Here is a 21,618-nt window from a genome sequence, read left to right as displayed (position 1 = left end):
TAACTTAGCTCTAATTTACAAGCCGCCTGCTTAATGAATTGTCTGTGCTGCTCTCTCTTTGTAGAGAGTAAATCTGAGGATCTTTTTCCTCTGCAGTTCAGACACTAATTAACTAACCAAGAATTTTAGTAGCAACCCGACTTTCCTCTAATAGTTTTACCTAAAGCCAGCCTGGTCATTGCTTATACAAATTGCCAATTAAATTTGATTGATATAATGAAATTGGATTTTATTTTCACTTACCTTCCTCCCCCCTCGCCCCCCCCGACCCCCCTCCCAGCACCCCCCTACCGGTGATGCCCCGGCCCTGGAGCGGGGCCGCAGGCAGGAGGGGGACAGGGACGGGGTGTGTGTGGGGGGACAGTGGAGCCACCGGGGGTGTCACCACCAGGGGAACCTGGCCCGGAGCCCCCTGCCTGGCCCGGGCATCCCCTCCTTCCCTCCGGTGGTCCGGCTTCGGCCACCGCTTGAAGTTAGAGGGAAAAGGCGAGATCTAAGCAGCCCTTCTAAAAAAATGCGTTAACTGTTTCCAAAATCTACATCGCCGCTTAATTAAATATGTTATCCTGTTTATAGGATCTGTGGCTAATTATTTAGAGTCGTTTAATCTACGCGATTTGCACGTTAATTAAACAGCACCGGGCTGCATTGTGCGCGCTCGGAGGGCAGGCAGCGCCTGCTAGGGGCTGCCCGCAGCCCTGCAGCCCCGGCCCCCCGGGAGCCCAGCTTTGGGGGGGCGAGGGGGGGCTGAATTTGCCGGGGCAGAGGCGAAAAGCCGAGGGGGGAGCACCGGCAGCGCCCCCGGGGCGAGCGGCGGCTTCGTTTGTTACAGGATCAGAAGATGCTGGGATGCGCCCGGCGAGGACCAGCAGGGGTTTGGGGGGGGGGGGCTGCGGGTGAGGGGTACCCGATGGAGAAGGGGGTGTGACTGGGATGGAGGGGAGCTGACGGGAAACGGGGGGGACCCCGCAGAGCTCGACACGCACCCCCCCTGCCCTATCCATCCCTCGGTACCTCCCGGTGCCCCCTCCCCAAATTTCCGCCCCGTGTCCCCATCTGTCCCCTCGGAGCTCGTGCGCCTTTGTGTCCCCGCCTTGTGCCGCCCCGCTCCCATCTCCTTCTGCCCCATTAACCCCCGGCACGAGTCCCGGCGACAAAGGGCTGAAACCTGATCCGGGCTTTATTGAATCCCTATTGTTCTCCCGGCTAATTCCCCCTTGTCCTCCCTTCCCCGCCACGGGCAGGGGAGGCCCAAGGGGGAGGGGTGTTGGGGGGCGGCTGCCTCTTAATTGCTAAAAAACGCACTGCCCCACCACCCGCCTGCCGGGAAACCCGCAGCAGGTTGGGGAAAGGTCCCTGGGAAATTAATGCCTGGGATTCCAAGTTGGGCCCTGGGAAAAGGCTGCCCACCCCTCGTCCGAGGCACGTCAGGAGGAACCGCGGGGCTTTTCAACAGGGGATTAAGGAAAGTGGTCACTTTTGACTCAGTAGGAAAAATCCCTCCATGACGGTAATGAAAGCCGGGATGATATAAGTATCTTCTGGTTCACAATAGCAATTAATATGGTAATATTCTACTATTAAAGATGCTAACATTAAGATGGAACTCGTACACGGTTAAAACATTTAATAGAGGGGAAAATGCATTCCTCGAGCATCAGGTAACAAAGTCAAACGGAGAAGGGGGGAGTGAAAGTCTCTTGAAATAACAAAGGCCTCTGTATAATTTGGAAAGGCTTTGAACACCGCCTTCCTCCTCAAGGAAAACTCGAAGTGCTCTGAGAAGCGGGCATTAGTGACTGCTGGGGGCAGAGCTCTCCCGGTGGCAGCCAGCACCAAAGGTTTTGGGGTCCCCCGGGTCTGAAAGTGGCCCGCTGCTGGCCCCCACGGAGCTGTGCTGGGACAAAGGGCCCCGAGCATTGCAGAGCCAGGGGCTGGCAGGCGTGTGCAGAGGGCTCTGATCAAACCTCTGCTCCTGGAGAGGCCAAGTTCAGTGGCAAGCCGGGCTTTGTGCATCGAGCTGAGCATCCCCAGAGGATGGAGGAACCGGGACCTCTCTGAGAACCTTTCCAGTACTGCACCACGCTCAGCCTGGTTGTTTTCCCCAAATGTCAGTCCTCTGGGACCTGCCAAGAACACAGCTACTTGCTTGTCCTTGTGTGCCTCAGTCACCCAGAGCAAAGGCCAGAGCGATATGGTTTCAGGCCGCCAGGCATCCCATTGCCCCGCTTAGCTCTGTCCATGCACCCCCAGTTTGCGATGGATGCCCAGTCCTGTGCAAACACCCCAAAATCATGGCTGTATTGTGGGGCATGGTGGAGCTTCCAGTTTCTGCCGGAGAAGGAAGAAAAGCTAAGAGCTGCTCACCTCTGCCCTGAGAATCCACTTGGCTCTGATAGGATCAATTTGCCCAGCAGAGGATAGATAGCATTACACAGAAATACCCTGTTATCAGAGTTTTTTAAGTATGAAACTACATAGGGGTAAATTAGAAAGTACTTATTTAAAGTACAGCCCATGGTTTTATTATTTTTAAAGCCTTTTTCCTTTTCTTCTCTTTGTTTTCAATTAAAAACAGTCTGGATTTAGCTTTTTGCTTTTCAGTAGAATAAAAGTAATTTGCAAAGATAATAGTATTGTGGGAATGGGGGAACCTTTCAGCTGATCACTAGAAGAAGCAAATATTTACCAGCTGGCTCTGGTGATGAATTGGAGACTGCTGTGGAGAGCATGGTCTTCGTCCTGCCTACAGCTCTGCTGACTTCATCAAATCAGGCCATCTTCATTTTACAGTTATTTTTTTTTCTCTAAAATATAGCATTCCTGGGAAAAAGAAATTGTCTTCTAAAGCTTGTGCTTCTGCAGTTTCTTTAAATAAATTCTGCCTGGATGATCCCAGGGATTCATGGAGGTTCTTCAGCTCAGGTTCCTGGCTCCAGGATTCCCCCTTCCTTGTCTCTTCACACAGAAGTTGCACACACAAAGACATTCCCAGGGTAAATCCTCTGCTAAGTTTGCAGCTGAATAACGTCACACAGAACAGGGAGATGTGAGCTATCTCCCACCTTCTTCTTTTGCCCAAACTGGAGAAGATGGAAAGGAAAATGGGTACAGAGCAGGTCGATGCGAGGCCAACGCTAGCAAAGTGCTTCTGCCCTGTGCTACCCCACACTGGATGTTACCTCCTTGTAACCATAACACACACCCAAGGGATCAAGTCTGGTTACCAAAAGCTTCGTGTTTAACCTCCTGGTTAATTCAACCACACGAGCCAGCAGCAGGCAGGTCTACAGGGACAGGGACAGGGCAGAGAGGGCAAGGGCAGGCACAGCAGCCTCTTCAACTGGGGCGCACGTGCTGGTAGCTGCCCCTTGACTCCTGTCTTTGTTGCCTTTCCCACTACCTTGTCTCTAAAAAAAATTTCTTGCTATGTGCTCAAAATTGGCTCAGTTGCAAATAATAAAGCGGTGATGACACAGCACAGAGCAGTGGATTTTAATAGAAGAAAACTAATGATTGAGAAAAAATTGGTAACAACAATCACAGCTTAATTCTCTTTCTTCACCGTCTGCCACTATTTCAATAGTAGTTAAAGCTGAAGACTTCAAGGAAAACAGGGACCCTCCAAACAGCTGCTCAGCGTGGTGGGAATGCTGAGAGGTAACCTGCAGCTCTGTCCCCAGCTCTGCTGCTGGGCGTTTATTTGGGGAAAGGGGATGCTGTGCCTCGGGGTCACCTCCCCGCCTGGCCCCCTTCCCCAGCCCATGCACAGACATCTCCTGGTGGGGTCCCTCTTGCCGTGCGCTGATAAAAAAGTAGGAATAGGGAAAACAGCTATTAAAACTGAGCTGTGGATGACAGTGCCAGAGGAAGACAAAGCCTGAAACTTTAAAGGCAGCATTAAAACAGGGCATGCAGAAAGTGAAGGCAATTAGGCAAAAGAATCGTTTGCTGAAGGAGGTCGCCGGGCCGAATTCCTAAAAGGCTTCATGAATCGACTAAAAATACCCTCGGGACAGTTTGAGCAGGGACTGAGTTACTGAAGGGCAATGCCCCAGCTGACCCAGGAGACCCCTTCCAATCCCTCCGTATAAACAATGGTGCCATTAACATCTGCACTAACTACCTGCCCCTGCCCGGCCCACTCCTGCTCCTCGGCGCTGCACCCCAGCATCGCTCCCGACCTCAGCCCATGGGGCTCCCTCCAGGCCATCGGCGTTTGCTCTGGTTTCTTAGCCCTAAACCCACCCCTGCAGAAGGGAATTAAGGAAAAACCCTCGTGACAATGGTAGGAACAGCGAGAGGCCAAAAAGATCAGCGGAAAAGCCTGGCAGAAACCCTGCAGAGCTGGAAAGAACAGCAAGGGGAAGGCTGAGGGAGAATGCTGGTGAGCAGGGGGACCCACACAGAGACCTTGATGGTCTGGTAATGCCAAAGGAGCACCCATGGGGCACGAGGCAACATGGGACAGCCTGAGGGATTTGTAGGAACGTGTCACAATCATAGAAGCAAAGCTGGTTATATCAGAGGGGACCAAAAAAAAACAAAGTTTGCTGGTACTGCACCAGCAAATGTGGCAGGACCGTGGGACTCACCGCAATGCTCTGGGTGACCTTTGCCACTGGGATCTGCCACCCCGCTGGGACTTGTTGGTGGGCAGACCCCACATGGTCTGGGAACCATGTAGGAGGCTTATACCTACCATGACAGGGGCATTCATTTTGTTGTTATTAATTTGTCTTTCCCTTAATGTTACCCTCATGACTAGACCCAAATGAGGCAGCCACCCCCTGGTGTCACTTCTCTCCTCGGTGTCACCCCTGGGTGCTGTCCTGCTCCTGGGAGCATCCCTGCATCTCGTGCAGGTGTGCAGCTCTGAGCTAACATGAAGGCAAAACTTTAGCCCTAAGTCTCTACTATGTAATTCAGGTGCTGAGGATAAAAATGAACGCAAGGTTAGATAAAAACATTCACTATCAAAACTTAATTATGCACCCACAGGCTGGGGCTCATTATTCATCCTCCAACCTGGAAACAAATTAGCCTAATGAAGCCATGAGTTAAAATGGAGAAAAGATGTAAAGGCTGGAGAATGTTTGTATCTGTGTCAAAACCTGCAGTGAGCTCTGGGTGCTGTATTTGTCCCCAGAATTGGGTGTTTCTGTGCACGGTGGCATGTCCTGGCCCTGAGTTTTGCTAAGAGCAGTGGGCAGCTGCTGGTACTTCGGCATCTGAAGCTGATTGATCTGGGTGAGATGTGGGTCTCTGTGAAGCCACGAGGGCTCATCGGGAGCTAGAGGTGGTCCCAGACCACGGGTCTGAAGAAAATCAACCACCAGCATCACCTGCCACAGCACTGACCAAACCTCAGGGACAAATCCAGCTCTGGCACAAGCCAAGCTGAGCCCTGTGGGCAGCTTGGCCCCAATGAGCTTCAGAAAATGTGGAGCCAAATCCCATGTGCTGGGAGGAAAAGCAGCCAGTAAGTGTGGTGGGATGGCAGCTCTCCATGGGCTGATTGTGCCGGTGTTTAAGAAGCTGAAGAATATAATTAAACTGCCCGGGAATGTATAATCACAGCAAGGAAGGCCTTTTGTCCTGTTCCTTCCCTGCAGAATTTGGGGAGAAATGAAATTACATCATAGGGAAGGGACTTGATCGGCATTTAATTAGCAGTGTGGTGAGACTGACGAACCCCTCGCTGTATCGCTACGCAGAGCCTGTGCTGTGAGAAGGGTCAAGATGCTCCCTGCCCTGATGCTGTGGTCTGCTCGCTCTGGCCATCTACAAAAGCCACCTACAAACCATAACCCCCAGCAGAAGCAGGAGCAGTCTGGGTTTAGGGACAGCTAGGGGCTTACAGACAGCACCCAGGGGTGTGCTCATGGTGCTCAGCCCAGCACTGAGCGCTGCAGCAGGGCACGAAAGGTCCAAGTGACCTGGTAAGGGCTGTGCCAGTGCGAGGAAACGAGTCCCTCCCGGCCCCCAGCTGAGCCATTCCCGCCGCTTTATTCTCTTGTTCCCATCTTAATGTGCTTAACTATAAATGACCCCTTTATGTTTTATATCTCCATTTCATTTATTTCCTCCGTCTTCCCAGGAAGCAGTAAAACAGGAAAGGTAAGAGACAGAGCTCTTATTGTAAAGTGAGTGCTGGCACAGAGCAATTCTGGGGACTTGGTGGCTCGCCTTGGCCATTTGTATTGTCACAAGGAGGTTTTTGAGCTTCTCCTCCCGGATGAGAGCCCTGACCGTGCTCCCAGGTGCCCAGAAGAAACCTGCTGGGACCGTGAGGACAGAGGTGAGATGGGTCCAGCCAAGCCCAGGAGGACCTAGCATCCCTTTCATGAGTTTTGTACCATTTCCAGCCTCTCTGGGTGTTTTGTTCCACGCTGTCCCGTGGCTCATTGCAAGGATGGTGGAACAGGGGTGAAAACAACCCGGCTGAGCAGAGCCCCCCCCAGACACCCTCCTCCATTGTGCTCTTTGTCTCTCATAGGCAGAGGATGCTCAGCCACCCTGGGCAGCAGGACAGCAGCTCGCTGTTTATTAGTATAATTTTTAAAGGTGCCTCATTGTATTTATTTGCTGTGTGGTTAAACATTTATTATTTATATTTAATTTTCCCGGACTCGGAGGGGCATCACCAGTGGCTGAGTGTCTGCAGATTCAGTGCAGCTCCTTCGCACGCTTATTTATGTAACCTTGGCCTCCCCCGAGGGGCTCCCGTTTCACTATGTGCCACCGGCCTCTTAATTGGCCTCACAGATCACGCCTTCTCCTTCAGCTCACCCGGGTCCCCGCGACTCGTAATTTCTGGGATATTAAATGTGGCTGAAACAAAAGAGTTCAGTGAATTAAACCAGGAAGTTTCCTCTCCCTCCTAAACCTTCACTTTCAATGCTCCCTCCTGGGCGGCAGCAAGACCCAGCTCATGGACTGGAGGCTTCCCCCAGGGCCAGGCTGTGTCCTGGGCAGGAGCTGGACAAGCCTTTTCCAAGCTGTGTCCACTACAGGGGACTATGAGAAGGGCAGGATGCTCTCCTTGGGACCCTTGGCCCAGCTGGTCCAGCCCCCTTGGGTGGTGGGATGGGGAGAGCCATCCTGCTGCTGAGGAGCCACCTCTCCTCTGTCTTTTCAAGGGCTGTAGCTCTGGGCCAAGGAAAGGGAGTTCCACAAATCAGTGAAAAAGCAAAGAGGCCTGGAAAACTCAACCAAACAAGTCTTTCATGGGGGAAACTCAATCTCTAGGCTAGAAGAGTCAATAACCCTAGTACATTTTTACCCAGTTGCTAGCCACTTGGGTTTAAAATGAAACTTTACTCCCACAAGTAGAGATAGTTCACAATTAATGGTTTTGTAACTTCTCCTTAAATATATCACAAGCTACAAACCGGGGATACAGTTTGGGAGTAAACATTGTCATGCCGGAGCTGTCACCTGTGAGTAATCACAGACCTAATTGAAGCTGGCCAGCGTATTAAATAAACATTCAGCGTAAACGAGGGAGAAAAGAAATATCCTGTAGTTTGGTAATGGCTGAAATGATGGAAACCAGCACCTAAGCTGGGGATGAGGCTGGAGCAGCAGCGGAGCTGGGTTTCCCTGAAGCAGCTGGCAGCAGCGTGCTGTAGAGCAGCAAACAACGTGAGCCAGAGGGCATCGGCCACCGGCCTTTTTGGGGACAGTGAGGAGAGAGCCTCCCTGGGGAGGAGTGCTGGCCACGGAGGGGCTGGGTTTGGGGGTAAGGAGGTTGCAGGCTCAAGGAGCCTACCCTTGGTTCATCCAGGGAAACTGGCTTCCCACGGCTAATAGCCGGGCTAACATTTGCAAAATGTCCTGCTAGCAGAAATCGTTCTCCCAGCATCAACTACTGCCTAATCGCCCCACCAAAACGGGCAGCGATACAATCTCCTGCAGTGTTTCTTGTGTTCCTTGGGGAACCACCTAATCCTCCATGTTGTCTGCCAGCTTCTCCTTGTCCTTGGGAATTTCACGTGCAGAAAAGGCTGCAGCTTTCCAGAGGCAGCTCTGAGAGCAAGGCTGCTGGTGGCTCCTGCAGCTCGCTGCGGTGCCAGGGCCAGCACCGAGCCTCGTGGACATCCGAGGCTGTGCTCCAGGGTGTAGAAGGCAGAATAAACATCTTTTTTTTTTGCCTCAGAAAATCTCCAGGCTGGATCACAGCACCCCACCCCTCCTCATCCTCTCACCAGATGTTGCACGGACGTGTGCGAGCGGCGCTGCCTCGCTGGGAGGTGCTGAGAAGAGGGTGATGCGCCAGGGTGACATGCTCAATTTCCCTCCAAGATGGTGCAGCCACAAGAACATTTCTCCTGCTGATGGCGTCCATGTGTCTCTCCTTTCTCACTGGAGCTCTGTTACACGCTGGGACGTGGTGTGAGCGTGTGTGCACCTTCTGTTCCCTGAGCCGTCCCTGCCTTTCTGGGGAGGACGAGGTGCCTGCCCTGCCGTGGTTAGTTTAAGAAAAACACTCTGCCAGTGATCAGCGCCTGTATGAAGTAGATGTATGGTTTCAATTCTGTCCTTGAGCCATGGATCATTTAATGTTGTCAACACATATACATCCTTCTCAAACATCCCACTGAGAATTTCTAGGGACTGTAGACAGCTTAAAGCTAGCGTTACAGCAGCAGCTTCATATTTGCTTTCATATCTACGTGCATTTTTTAATACTAAAGCTTGCATAATTGCTGCTGAATTTCTAAGCAACTTCTTCAAAGGGACGGAGGCACGGCAGCGGCAGGAGCACTGGCAGAGCAGGGACAGGGCTGGGGCCTGTTGGTGGCTTGTGGCTGGCAGCAGGAGGAGCTGAGCACGTTGGAGGAGCCCCAAAGAAAGGCCAGGTCGGGACCCCCCACCTCGATTGAGCACATTATCGGCCTGACCACGGGTGGCTGGGATTTAGTGCTGCCTACCTGCGTTAACAGCATTTTAGCTGTGCATGTATCTCACCAGGGAAGTTTGCACAGTGGAATAGGGCACCACTGGGCTTGTTTTCCAGGGTCTGGATGTGCCCAGAAGCACAGCGAGATGCCACATGCAGTGGAGGTGACCTGGCGGGTGAAGGGTTACTGGCTGCTGCCTACTGTAGGGCTGATGGGGCAGGGTTATAAAAAGGGAGATAAAGTGGTTTCTCAGAGGGGTCTCTGATCTTTCCCTGATGGTGGGGACAGAGTTACAGCTGGATGAGGGGTTACTGGCTTCTGCTTTTGGGTTCTGTGGGGGAACAAACCCAGCAGGACAGGACGGAGCAGTGGTATTTCACCAGGGAAGGCTGCAGGCTCTTCCTGGTCTCTGCTGATGGAGCTGTGGGAGGTGTGCTGCTGCTCCACAGTCATGCCCCAAGCTCTGGTTGTGATGCCCATCCCCACAGTGGTCAGTGTGCCCTGGGTAAGGAGCAGGGACCCCCCTGGGGAGCAAGTCACCCTCCTCTTCATCAGCTCCCAGCTGATTGTGGGTGTTGGACAGAGAGGTGGACAGGAGGTGGTGATGGTGGTGATGTCTGCCGCTGGGCTGTGAGACCAGCAGGCTGAGGGTTTGCTGGAGAATCTGCAGCAGCTGCTGGCTCCCTAGAGGTGCTGGTGAAGCCAGGTACCCAAAGCCTTCTTGTGCCTTTGGGAACATGGAGGAGCTGAGGGTGATGATTGCTCCTGGGGGCTTTGCTGCAGGCGGGTGGGGGCAGCTCCACCTCTCCCCTAAGAAAGGGCAATTCTGGGGCTGACACCAACCCCAGTCATCCCCCTGTGCTGAGGGAGATGTCCCCTCTCCATCCTCTGGCTGTCGCAGCAGCATCACTTCTAAGGCACCTGGTCAGCCAAACTCCATTTGCTGTGTCTATGTATTTATTATGTTGGAGCCCAGCGTAATTACTTTACAGCTCTGAACATTAAATATCATTTGTCTTATTCCAGCAGGTCCAAATCTTTATGAATTGTATCTGACGCTTGCTCCCTTCAATTATCTGCCATCAGAAAAAGTTTACTGTTGTTGCAAAAATACCAATTTGCCAGAGGTTGCAATGCATTTACTCTCCACCTCTGTAATTTACAAACTTACATTTTATGATTAGAAAGAAAAATGGCTAATAGAAGAAATAGTCATGCAAAATCAATACTGAATAAGATGCTGCCACCTTTTGGCTTAACCTAATTCTACATCTGGGGCCAAATTCATCCCTGGTGTTGCTGGGTGAGGAGCTACCGCTGGTACTGGCTCCCTCTGACCATGGATGGGGCGGGTGGAGCTGGTGCCGGGGGATTTGCAGGCTCTAGAGTGAGGAAATTTCCCATGGCTGTGCTTCTGCAAGTGAAGTTCCCTTCCTGCATGTGCAGAGCCAGAGTAGAGGTTCCTAGGAGGATTTGCTCTCCTTTTGACCTCCTGGGAGGCTGCTCCTGGAGCTGGATCCTGGGTACAGGGACAGGCACTGGGGCTGGTGAGACTCAGCATGTGGCTGAGGGTGTCAAACCCAGCTTTGAACCTGGTGGATGCTTCATCTGAGCTTGTAGGCAGCCTGCACACCACCGGTCTCCAGTACACGTACACAGCAGGCAACGCAGTGGGACTCAAACACTGTCAGTCTTGGTAGCTATTGGATGTGCTTCTTCTTCAGTTCCAGCTCACTGCAATGGGCTGCGGAGCCCAAATACCAGTGTGCTTATAAATAAATAAATAAATAAAACTAAAATCCTACCCCCCAAAATATTTTTATTTCTGTGGTTCTGTAGTAAGGACACTCCGAAGCGCTGAGTCTCCTGGCAGAGTGATTGCAGCACTGCTCTGTCTCCTTGCCCAATGACACAGGGCTTTTCAGCTGAATACCAGTAAGCATGTGATCAAAAGCCCTCAGGATTTTGTGGCTGTGGGATTTCTAGCCGAACTCGCTATTTTTCTCATATCTTGCCCCTTTGTTTCCCAAGTCCGGGGCAGAGTCTGAGTTCTGTAATTGCCACCTGGATTTGCTTTGCTGTCTTCCCTAGGAACTTGTTTGAATAAATTGAATTGGCAAATGTATTGTTCAGCTGCAAAGCGTTGTGTGGGGAATAATGTCAGTATTACCAGTCCATTACGGCTCTAGGCGCACTGTCAGGGACAGCAGACCCATCCAGCGGAGCTCACTTCAAGCAGCTCCCTCCATTTCCTTTCCAGCCACAAGTGCACGGTTTTTGGTCTGTTGCTCAATGCTCTACACCAAGAGCAGAAGGAATCTGCAGCTTCCTAGGCATGTGCAGAAACTTTCCTCCGTTGGGGAATTTTCTGCTAATAGGTTTCTATTGCTTGTTCTCTATTTTCTTTGCCAGGCAGGGCTGGGGTGCAGCAATCACCTTGTTTTCCATGGAGCACCCAAGCAGTCAGTGCCCACGACCACAGTGTGAGCCCCCTGAAGCCAACAGGACATCTGTGTCAGTAGAGCTCAGTGCACTGTGGTGGGGACGTTCAGGTCCTGGGGCTCTGCTCCCTGAGCAGAAATGGGCATTCAGGGCTTTGCTGATGGACCCCAGGGACTGGGTCAGGCTGTGGAAACTTGGCAATCAGGAGCCTAATCAAGGCGTTAATTGGGTGCTGCGTAAGGTCTTTGGGTTGGGGATGTCACCTGCTGCATCGTGTGCCTGCACTGTGGGGTTCAGGCATGGTTCTCCTTAAGGTCCCTTCTGCTATTACAGTCTGGATTTGTTTTAGTGTTGCTGTTGAAGGGTCCAAACTCCAAATGACAGACTGTAGAACAAGCGCTTCACTAAGAAGCTTTTTGGCAAAATTCTTTGCTCTGTTCCAGTGTGTGTCTGAGCAGCCAGCCCTGGCTGAGGGAGAGGTGACAGCCTGAAACCAGGACTGCCAGGGTGCACCCCAAAATAGATGAGAGATGTACAGTGGGAACCTTGCTCAGAAAAACTACTCAGTTATTCCTTCCTCTAGGATGCACATAAGCTCACAAAATGGAGAGCTCAATGTGCCAAGTCAAGAAATGTTAATTTCCCCAGAGGTCTGGGTGCATGCTTTGTGTGGTCAGACTCTCCCTACCTTGAAACAACTGAGCTCCACAGGAGAAATGAGCTCCCCTGCGTGCGAGTCCCTGGAGGGCTGGTGCAGAGCCAGCACAGGCACAGCCACCACTGTGACACCGCTGTCCCTCCCAGTGCCAACAGCCAACTGTGATGGCAGGGACTGGAGCCCAGGAGAACTGTAGCCAGCAGGAGATGGCACCGTAGCCCTGCAGACCTTGTCCCCTTGGCTGCAGGGTGGCCAAGCTCCTGTGGGAGATGCTGAGGCTCTCACAGATGAGTGCTGCTGCAGGGAGGATGCTCCATGGGGCAGGGTGGTGGCACTACCGCCTCCATCAGCTGCATCTTATGGGACTGTCCAGTTATTTGGGGAAAAAAATGAAAAGGAAAAAAGCTCAGTGGGGGGATTTCAACCTGACAAAGCCCAACCAGGTTAGTGAGGTCTTGAAGAAGCCTCTTGGCTGCAGGAGTGACCCTGCCACGCAGGTTAGCAGTGACATGGTGCCACCTCGTGGCACGCGGCTCCCAGTGTCACACAGCTGTGTCCCTGCCGTGGGGGGACACCTTTCTGAGGGGAGCATCGCCCTGTGGGTGCTGCACCTCCTGCCCTGTGCTGCTGGGACCTGGCCACACCGTGGGGACAGCCACCATAGGATGGTGGTGGGGACTGATGGGCGAGGGAGCACGATGGAAAATGAGGGAAATAGCTAAAACTTGTCCTAACCCCTAATCTGGGTATTGGATGCATGGAAAATTATGACCCAAAGTGTGTCAGTTTTCAGTGAAATGCTAATCACAACCAGCAGGGCTTTGACTAGGCAGGATTTGACTAGGCGTGTCAGAACCCAGGGTCACTGAGACCACTGGCTGGCTTTCTGCTGGGTCTCTGCAGCTGATTCTGTATGATATGTTTAATCTGTGACCAGAAATCACTCTATAGTGGATTATTTTTCTATTGCTGTTAGAAAGTTGCTTGATTCTGCTGTTTTTTTTTTTGTTCCTCTTATATTGTACACAAAGATGCTAAAGAAGGAGAAAATCTTCCTTCCTCTCTGCCTGCATGCTCCAAAAGGTTGAATATGTAACAGGTGTCAGGGCGGTGGTGGGAGGTAGGGTATGGTGGGTTTTACCTCTAAAACATCAAATCTGCTCCGCCTGGCAGGCCTGAGGTTTCCCCTGGAGGGCTGAGAGCACGGGATTAGGAGCGCTTGTTCTCTTTAATTGAAGAAGTTCAGCCTACAAAGCAAAGCTTACTTTCAGTATAACCCAAGGAGAGAATTTAACATTCCCCTACAGGTATATACTGCTGAAAATTACCCAGCAGACAAGGCCCTTTCCAGTTTGCTTTGTCATTTAGGAAAGGAGTTTAAACAAGAGACTCTTCTACGGAAGAAACGAGTTCATGCTGATACAACGATATCTGTGTAAATCTGGTGCTTTTCTGTGGAGATGAGCCTTTAGGCACTTAGCAGGGATTTGCCAAGGAGCCTAAGGCCTGATACATACCCAAAACACAATGAGATTTAGGTGCCTAAATGTGTTAGGCTGCTAGGAAAATCCCAGTCTTTGAAGTTTGAGTAGGCACTAACAAAAACGGGCTAAAAAGTAAAATAAATCTGGCTAATACTACCCTGAAAGCTATGGATGCTCTGAGTTTTACACCTAAAAGACAGCAGCAGGAGGTGGCCACCACTGGCAATTGGGAGGTTCCATCAGCATGAGGGTTCAGATCTCCATCCTGACCTCTTCTGCCCCTCCAGAAACTGCAGCCTGGCCCATCTGAACCATTTCTGGCCCCTCTTCTGCTCGCTCATGCCAGCGGGTGTTTGCTTTCACGGGAATTGTCCAGGCCACTTGTCTGAAGACATCTTATGAAGTGAGACCGTATGAAGGAAACAGTTAAATGACTGTTGTTGTTGCTGAGAAGGATCTTAGGACATTAAAAGTTGGAGAAGTCATCTTCATTATTTCTCTTTAAAGTTACTTATGAATTGAGAACAGCTCTGCTCATATTTCTCTTTTATTTGCTGTCTCCCCAGGCTAAAGTGTTGTCTATTTATCTTACAGATTAGGTTACTTTTTATGGGGTTCCTGCTATTATATTTCACCTCTAACTTTGTTAGTTTGTGTTTGATATTAAATTATGTTGAATAAAATGTGCAGCTCAAGGACATTTTTCAGCTTCATCCTGAAATGAGGTTCTTAATCCTGCTTCTGGGTCTGCCCCTGTAGCCCAGCCTATGGGGACAGTTTGGGGTCTGTAGGATGGGCAGCAGAGAAATGTTTGTATAAGTGATGGCCTTTGAAGGTGGAGCTGCAGGAGACGTGCCTGTGAAAGCAGTCGGTTCATATACGGTGATTTTGGAGACAACTCTTTAGAAATGGGTTCTAATAATATTGGCATCATCACAAGATAAGATCCAGGACTAGTTAAATCACAGCCTCGCAACTCGGTGCTCCTTTGGGGATTAGAAGAAGTCGCTGAGCTGTCACTCCAAAGCTGATCATGGGCTCGTTTAACTATGTCATCCCATAAGACAGCCCTTTCAATTATGTCAACCTGTCTGCTCTCCCTAGACTCTAATTTTAGAGCAGCAGTAGCTAATATTCTTGGAAAACTGATCCGCCTCCACAGATCTTTCCTCTCTGTCTGCTGCTGTTAACGGAGTATCCTGTGGGGAGATGGGCCTGCTTTACTTCCCCTTCTGTAATAAACCTAATAAAAATAGGTACCATTAGGTTCCTTTGTGTGTGGTCTCTTTAAGACACTTATCTGAGCTATGTAATGGAGATGTCACGTCTCCTCCACAGAGGGATCTGGCAGCACCGCGGGGTCACTGCAATAAAAATAAAATTCAGTTTTAAAAGCCTGGTATGAAATTATGAGCCAAAAACCAGGATGATGGGATGGGAGTTCAGAGACCTGGAAGAGGGAAATGTGAGCTGGAGCCACCTGGATGTTAACGGAGTCACCAGGCTGCTCCCGGCTTGCTCGGGAGGACTGTGGGTGACAAGGTGGCCCTGGGGACACCAGGGACAGGGGACTTGTGTGTGTGTGCTGGATGGTGTTGGGAGGAATTTGAGCACACAATGGAGAAAGGAGGTGGGTGGGCTCAGGATGTTTTAGCCCTGGGCATCTCAGGCTCATCTTACCGAAGCTTGGTGGGAAGGGGCTATACATTGCCCCGGAGATATGATGGAGCCCACCAGGACTCCAGCTCTCCCTCCATGCTGAAGATTATACTATATATATGTAATTACTGTTAGCCACATTACACATTACATGCATTACATTACACACATTGCATTAGCCACATTATAGGGACTGCCACAACAGGGGTGACAGGGAAGGTCTTTGAAGACCTCCTCTCTCTCCTCTGGGCACTGTGGTACTCCTTCAGCCAGGTTGAACCTCCCTTGGCTGTTGTTCCTCCACACTTGGCCTCCAGTGGGCCTGTAGGACAGTGCTGGGCAGGTCTGAGGCTGCCAGAGGGTTTTCCTTCTTCTGCAGAGCATTCCTGGCCTTCTCCGAAATGGAGCCTTGGGGGCCCTGTTTGAAGGAGCTGACATGCAGAAAGCTGAAGAGCGCGAGCCTCTTCCAAGGTGTTTTATTCCCCCTTTAGGCTGCAGTGTGTGTCTGAAGGCAAACCACACACTGAAAAGGAGTAGAAGGGATGGAGGGAAAAAGAGGGAGAGTGTGCAGAGCCAAGGTGACCCCATCCACCCCACCAAGTGTCATCGCAGCAGCAGTGAAGGCCAGGCCTTCCCTTTGGGGATCAGGCTGTATAAAATCCACACGCCGTGGAACACCACCTCCTCCCCAATCACCAGCAAGTTAGTTACACGTAGTGCTCCTTTCACAAATCCACGTTGGCTGCCCATAATCAAATTCTGCTTCTCAAGCAATTTCCCTCGTTAATTCTCCCCGAAGCACTTATAACCAAGCTATCGCCGTGTCTCTGAGCCGGCCAGCCTCTACCCACACGCTGCTCTGTGTGATCCCTTCCTGAGTAGTGCGGCCTTGGGCACGTTCCTCCTGTTCTCAGCAGCCTAACCTTCACGAGCAAACTTCTAAAAATATCACTAAAAACCTCAGCTAATTTTTAATCCTCGTTTCCATTAAGATGGCTGCCTGTGCTGTATGGGTTTCTGGACTCGGGATTTGCAGTCTTCCTTAGGAGTAACTAATCTGTGCAGAGCTGTTTCTGTTGTTATCTGTACGGACTCCTCCTTCCCCACCACAAAATGTGATCCCTTCAGCAGCGGTTTCCCCAGCTGCTGATCACCGTGAGCCCACCAGCAGCACAGACACCTTGCTCTTCCTCCTGCCTAGCTCACCCCGCTGCTTTAGGAGATTACTGGGGTCCCAGTCCTCTCAGGAACTGGACAGGTGCTTTGTATGGGAAAACAAACAAACAAACAAACAAAAAAAAAACAGACTCTGACCTCAGTAGGGCATGTGATTTTCTTTGTGCTTCCCAAGTTCTGGAGTATTCTATAACAGTGTAATGGTGCTGACGTATAAAAGTTTAGTGGAGCAAAGGGCTTGAAGTTCCTTGCATGGCTGGACTTCCCGTTGTTGTTTGTATTTGGATATTTTTTCAAGTGCTGTTTACCTAGACGGGGTGTGGAGAGAAGAAACTACATAAAGTCAAGGACAGCACTGCCGATGGCCAGGGAAACTTTTAAAATGGAAAGTTGGAAGATGTGTTTTTGTCATGAGATCAGTGAGGTAGGACAGCCTTCTGATGGGAATAACGAGCTAACACTAGGTTTGGTTTGTTCCTGAAGGGAATTACATGAAGTAGTCAAGTGTTCAAGGGATGCTTGAGTTTAATGACTTGAGGTCTCCTCCTGTCAGGCTCCCACATCTGTGCTCCTGTAGCCATGCCAGGCACAGGGACAGGACTCAGCCCCTTGCTCCAGCACTGCCACCTGAGCCACAACCTCGCCACAAACCCCACATGTCATGGCAATGTGGAGGACAGATGAGTGGCACACCCTGTTCCTGGGCTCTGACAGCACATTTTGGCTGTTTCAATCCATCACCACACACCTTCCTAGAGCCCCTCATCCATCTCCCAGCTCCACTCCGCATCTGAGCTGTGTATACGGGACAGCCACGTGTTCTCTGGGGAGAGCAGAGACGGGACAACATGCCGTCATTTCTCAACCTGGTCACTAGTGTCATTAAGTCAATAGTCCCTCCTCCGCTGATGAGGTAAACATTATTACACGCAGCCAATGGGTAGGGGAAAGGTCAACATTTCTAAACCACACCTCGGTCTCCAACTGCCTGTCAGATCAGTTTTCCTTGAAGCGAGGTGACCGTTTTGGAGCAGAGACCAGCTGAGGCACTTGTTATCAGCTGACTCATGCAAACCCCTGCTGCAGCCAATGCTCATCCACCCAAACCAGTTGGTGTGTGCTGAAATCCTACTGCAGGGTCCTGAACATCAGCCTGCTGGGACAAAATCACCCCTTCCCCTTGCCAGCACTGAACCCAACCCCTACCCCAACCCCAACCCCAGACCCAGCCCCAATCTCAATCTCAATCCCAAACCCAACCCCCATCCCTATCCCCATCCCCAATTCCCATCCCTATCCCCTGTCCCAATCACAACCCTCATCCCCATCCCTATCCCCAATCTCCATCCCTAATCCCCATCCCTATCCCTATCCCCAATCCCCATCTCAACTCTCATCCCTATCCCCATTCCTAATCCCTCTCCCCAATCCTAATCTCTAAACCCCTTCCCTATCCCTAATCCCTATCTCAATCCCAACTCTCATCCCTATCCCCAATCCCAATCCCTATCCCTATCCTCAATCTCAATCCCTATCCATATCCCCAATCCCCAATCCCCAATCTCAATCTCAATCTCAATCCCCAATCCCAGCCCCGCCCCATCACACCTCCCCATGACTCAGCACAACCCCACCCCGCCCTCCGATTGGCCGCCCGCCTAGCGCGCGCAGCAGCCGGCGCCGGCGGCCCGGGGGTCCCATTGGCTCTCCCCTCCGTGACGTCATCGTCGGGGGCCGGGGCGGGCGGGAGCGTGACTCAGCAGCGGGCGGGGGCTGAGTCAGCAGGAGGGGATAAAGGCGGCGGGGCCGGCAGTGGGCGGGCGGCCATGGAGCTGCCGGGGCTGGGGCGGCACTGCGCCGAGAGAGCCTGCAGGAGGCTGGGTGAGACACGGGGGGTTGGTCCGTATTGGGGTACGCTGGTTAGTACCAGATATTAGGGCTTTAACACCTCCTAAATCCATCCCGTGGAAGAGTGATGGTTAAGGCTGTAGCATTTCGTGCTGGGGTGTTGTTGATAAGCCTAAGGAGCTTTTGTGTTTGAAGGGAAAAGTCTTTTGAGACAGGATTTTGGTTTTGTTCTTCAACCCCAAGCTTCTGGCTAATGCCTTTTGAAAAGTTTGTGTTCTAGGAGCTCCTGGGGTATTGGTGGTTTGTGTTAGTATAGCACGGGGGGGGAAATTTTCAATCTTAACTTTTGTCTTTGTGCTTATGAAAAATAGCATGCTCTTCCTAGAGTTACCTGGGTTGTGACTATACCAAAATGATGATTTGCTTTAGGATTTATTTGTCTTCAGTAAGCGTGCTGTAAAGCTGTTAGCTCTGCTGTATACAAATCTGTTTTCTCTTTTCATTCCTTACCCAGACTTCCTTCCTCTGAAATGTGATGCGTGTGGGGAGGTCTTCTGCAAAGACCATATCCGTTACGATGACCACAAGTGTGGCTCTGCCTACAAAAAAGTAAGTTCCTGTACATGAGTCAGTAATTGACACTGCAGAATTTTCCAAGTCATGCAGCAAGGCTGCTCTGAAACTTGACCTGTGGTTTCAATAAAAACAGGTGGGAGAACCACAAGATAAGCTAATGATAGAGCTGAACTTCAGCTGCAATGGGACAACACTTCTGAGTTTACTACTGCTGGATTCTAGTCTCTTTCACTTATTCTGCCCCTTTCTAAAGAGAGGTGCCTTATACTTTAGCGTAGTGGGGCCCAGAACTTTCTACAGCCCATATTCTTTTGAGCTGCAAGACAGGATAACTGCAGGATAAATAGGAAAAGTGGGGCTGAATGTTAATCTCTAGCTCATACTTGGGCTGTGTAGTGTTCATGACTACACTTTCAGGAAGCCTAGAACCGCATCTACAGTGAATTTATTGTATATGTTGGTACACACTTACTTGGCATAGCACTTCTGGCTTTTTGGTTACAAATCTGCAGTTACCTTCTTGAAGGACATCTTTAAGAGCATTAGTAAATGAGTGGAACATAAAGCACTTATAAATATACCATCATTAGGCATGGTTAAGAAAAGGAGAAGGACAGAACAATAATCGGGTCAGACTTCTAATCTGTGTGGTGTGTTCTTAGAATGTGCAGGTTCCGGTGTGTCCACTCTGTAACGCACCCATTCCAGTACAGAAGGGTGAAATACCAGATGTTGTGGTTGGAGCCCACATGGATAAGGACTGCAAATACAATCCGGCACAGCAAAAGGAGAAGGTGAGAAAACTTGTTGAAATCTAAGCTACTTGCCTAATTCTTGTGAAGCTTGGTTTTCTGACAGCACAATGTGTAGAAGCTTATTCTGTTTCTTTTTTTGTTCTAAGAGCACTTGAGCATTCATGCTTCAGCCTGGTTGCTACTTGGAAGCTGATCTCAGAAAGCAACCAACTATTGCTAATGTAGTTTTCTCTGTTATCTAGATCTTCACAAACAAATGCTCAAAGCCAGGATGCAAAAGAAAAGAGATGATGAAGGTAGTTTGTGAACAGTGCAATGGGAACTTCTGCATAAAGCATCGGCATCCTCTGGACCATGACTGTAAAGGGAGCAGCCACCCCATCTCCAAGGCTGGGTAAGCTGTAGCTGTGGTACTTTGAGATTAAGCTGAAGCTTCAGGGATTGGTGGGAAGCTCAGACAAATAAGAAATTCTGTAGACTACTGGTCACTTCAATAATAAAGCTCCTGAATCTTGGACCTAACTTCTGAAAGCCTGAGCCAAGGAGGGAAAAAAAGCTTTTTGTCAAATGCTTTCCTAAAATTCTTCCAACCTTACCTAATTTGATAGCATGCTCTTTGAAAATAAAAAGAAAAAAAAAAAGCCCCGAGAACAGGTGCTTGCCAACTCAAGTACCTTCTAATGTCTTGATCTAACTACTAGAACCCTACTTAGAGCCTTGAATTAACCAAGAATAAACTGTGGCAAGGTATTGATTTTAAGCTTAACTTTAATAAAACATCTCTTGCAGGCAGACATACCTTCCTTGCTCTGTGCAGTAGGAATGTAAGACTTGTGTCAGATGTGGATAATTAAACTGGATGGAAGAGTGAGACTACTGGAAGCATGCTTAAGTGGTGCTTAGCCTGGTTATATTTCTTTGTAGGTATGCAGCTCTGATGAGAGCATCTCAAACTGCCTTCAAGTCAACAGAAGCAATTGCAGTGCCATCTAATGGGAACCGTCAGCACAACAGGTATAAGCTGTGGAACAAGATGAGATGGTTTAAAATAGTCTTATGTCAACACAGCATGGTAGTGCTGCTGTCATACATCTAACTGCTCTAGGCTTTGTAGTTGACCTTTGATCAGTGTTGGGAATATAGCAGAGAGCTTTCTGACAGCACAAGCAAATCTTTATTTCTCCACACTGTGAGGATTAAAATGGCTATGTAGACACAAGCATTAGGGCATTAAGTTGTTTATTGTACCAGCAGGTTGGTCTCCCACCTGCCCAGAACGAGGCCTTTGGTCAAGTTTTGGAAGACTGGTGCTTCAGTGTAATGCTGAGAAAGCACAGCAAATCTGAATGACCCAAGTCCTTCCCAGCCATGGTTTATCTCCTTTTGACTGCAAGTTGTAATTGAATGACTCTTACAGTTTACTCTTCTGTCTTTCAGATGCAGATGATAGAAGCTCTTCACACTGGATCAAGCATCTGCCTACTTCAGTTGATCTTGTCTGAAGCTCTTTAAACTTTTTCTATGCAAGTAACTTATTTTTGTGTATAATCTCTTATGGATTTAATAAACTGTTACCCTTTCTAAGCCAACTTTTTGTTTCTATATTTAGAATAAGAGCTGTAATACAATCATAGAATTACTAAGATTGGAAAAGACCCTCAAGATTATCTGGTCCAACCATCACCCTACTATGAAAAATGCTTGGAGGAAACTGGGGGGTGGTTTTAGAAAACTAAAATTAGGGTGAAACAGTGCTTGTTTTACTTAGGTTGTGCAAGGCTAAACTGAGTCTCATAAGGTGAAAGACTGAAATACATGTTAATGTCATAGCTCTCAATTCTTTTGGAAATGATCTGGCACAATGCAGCATTGTGCTTGACGACGACATACCAATGTGAAGTCAGTTTTCTATGGTGTCTCTTGGTTTCTGAATGTTGTTGGAAGTACTGATTTATAAAGCCATACCCTGTCCTTCTAGGCCCTCCCTAAGCAATTCACTGTAGGGATAGTGCTCACAGAGGCATGCACAGCGTAATTCTTCATAATTTATTGCCCCCAAGGTAGAAATCTAGACTTGTATTGGTATTTTTCTCGCAGTTGGGGCAAAAAGGAAA

At 49.8% G+C, this 21,618-nt stretch overlaps 1 protein-coding gene across 1 annotated transcript; it reads left to right on the top strand.

Moving 5' to 3' along the window:
* Positions 1-18,092: 18,092 nt before the first annotated feature.
* ZFAND2A (zinc finger AN1-type containing 2A) lies at positions 18,093-21,192 on the top strand. The gene is made up of 6 exons (XM_084296322.1): positions 18,093-18,206; positions 18,688-18,782; positions 19,412-19,543; positions 19,747-19,898; positions 20,429-20,518; positions 20,942-21,192. Exons 1-6 carry the CDS (start codon positions 18,152-18,154, stop codon positions 20,949-20,951), a joined length of 534 nt encoding a protein of 177 aa, XP_084152448.1. The 5' UTR covers positions 18,093-18,151; the 3' UTR covers positions 20,952-21,192.
* Positions 21,193-21,618: the final 426 nt, after the last annotated feature.

Source organism: Netta rufina (genome assembly GCF_964035555.1).
Source record: "Netta rufina genome assembly, chromosome: 15".
NCBI lineage: Eukaryota > Metazoa > Chordata > Aves > Anseriformes > Anatidae > Netta > Netta rufina.
The sequence above is the reverse complement of the archived record's forward strand: the minus strand, read 5'-3'. Positions and strand labels throughout refer to the sequence as shown.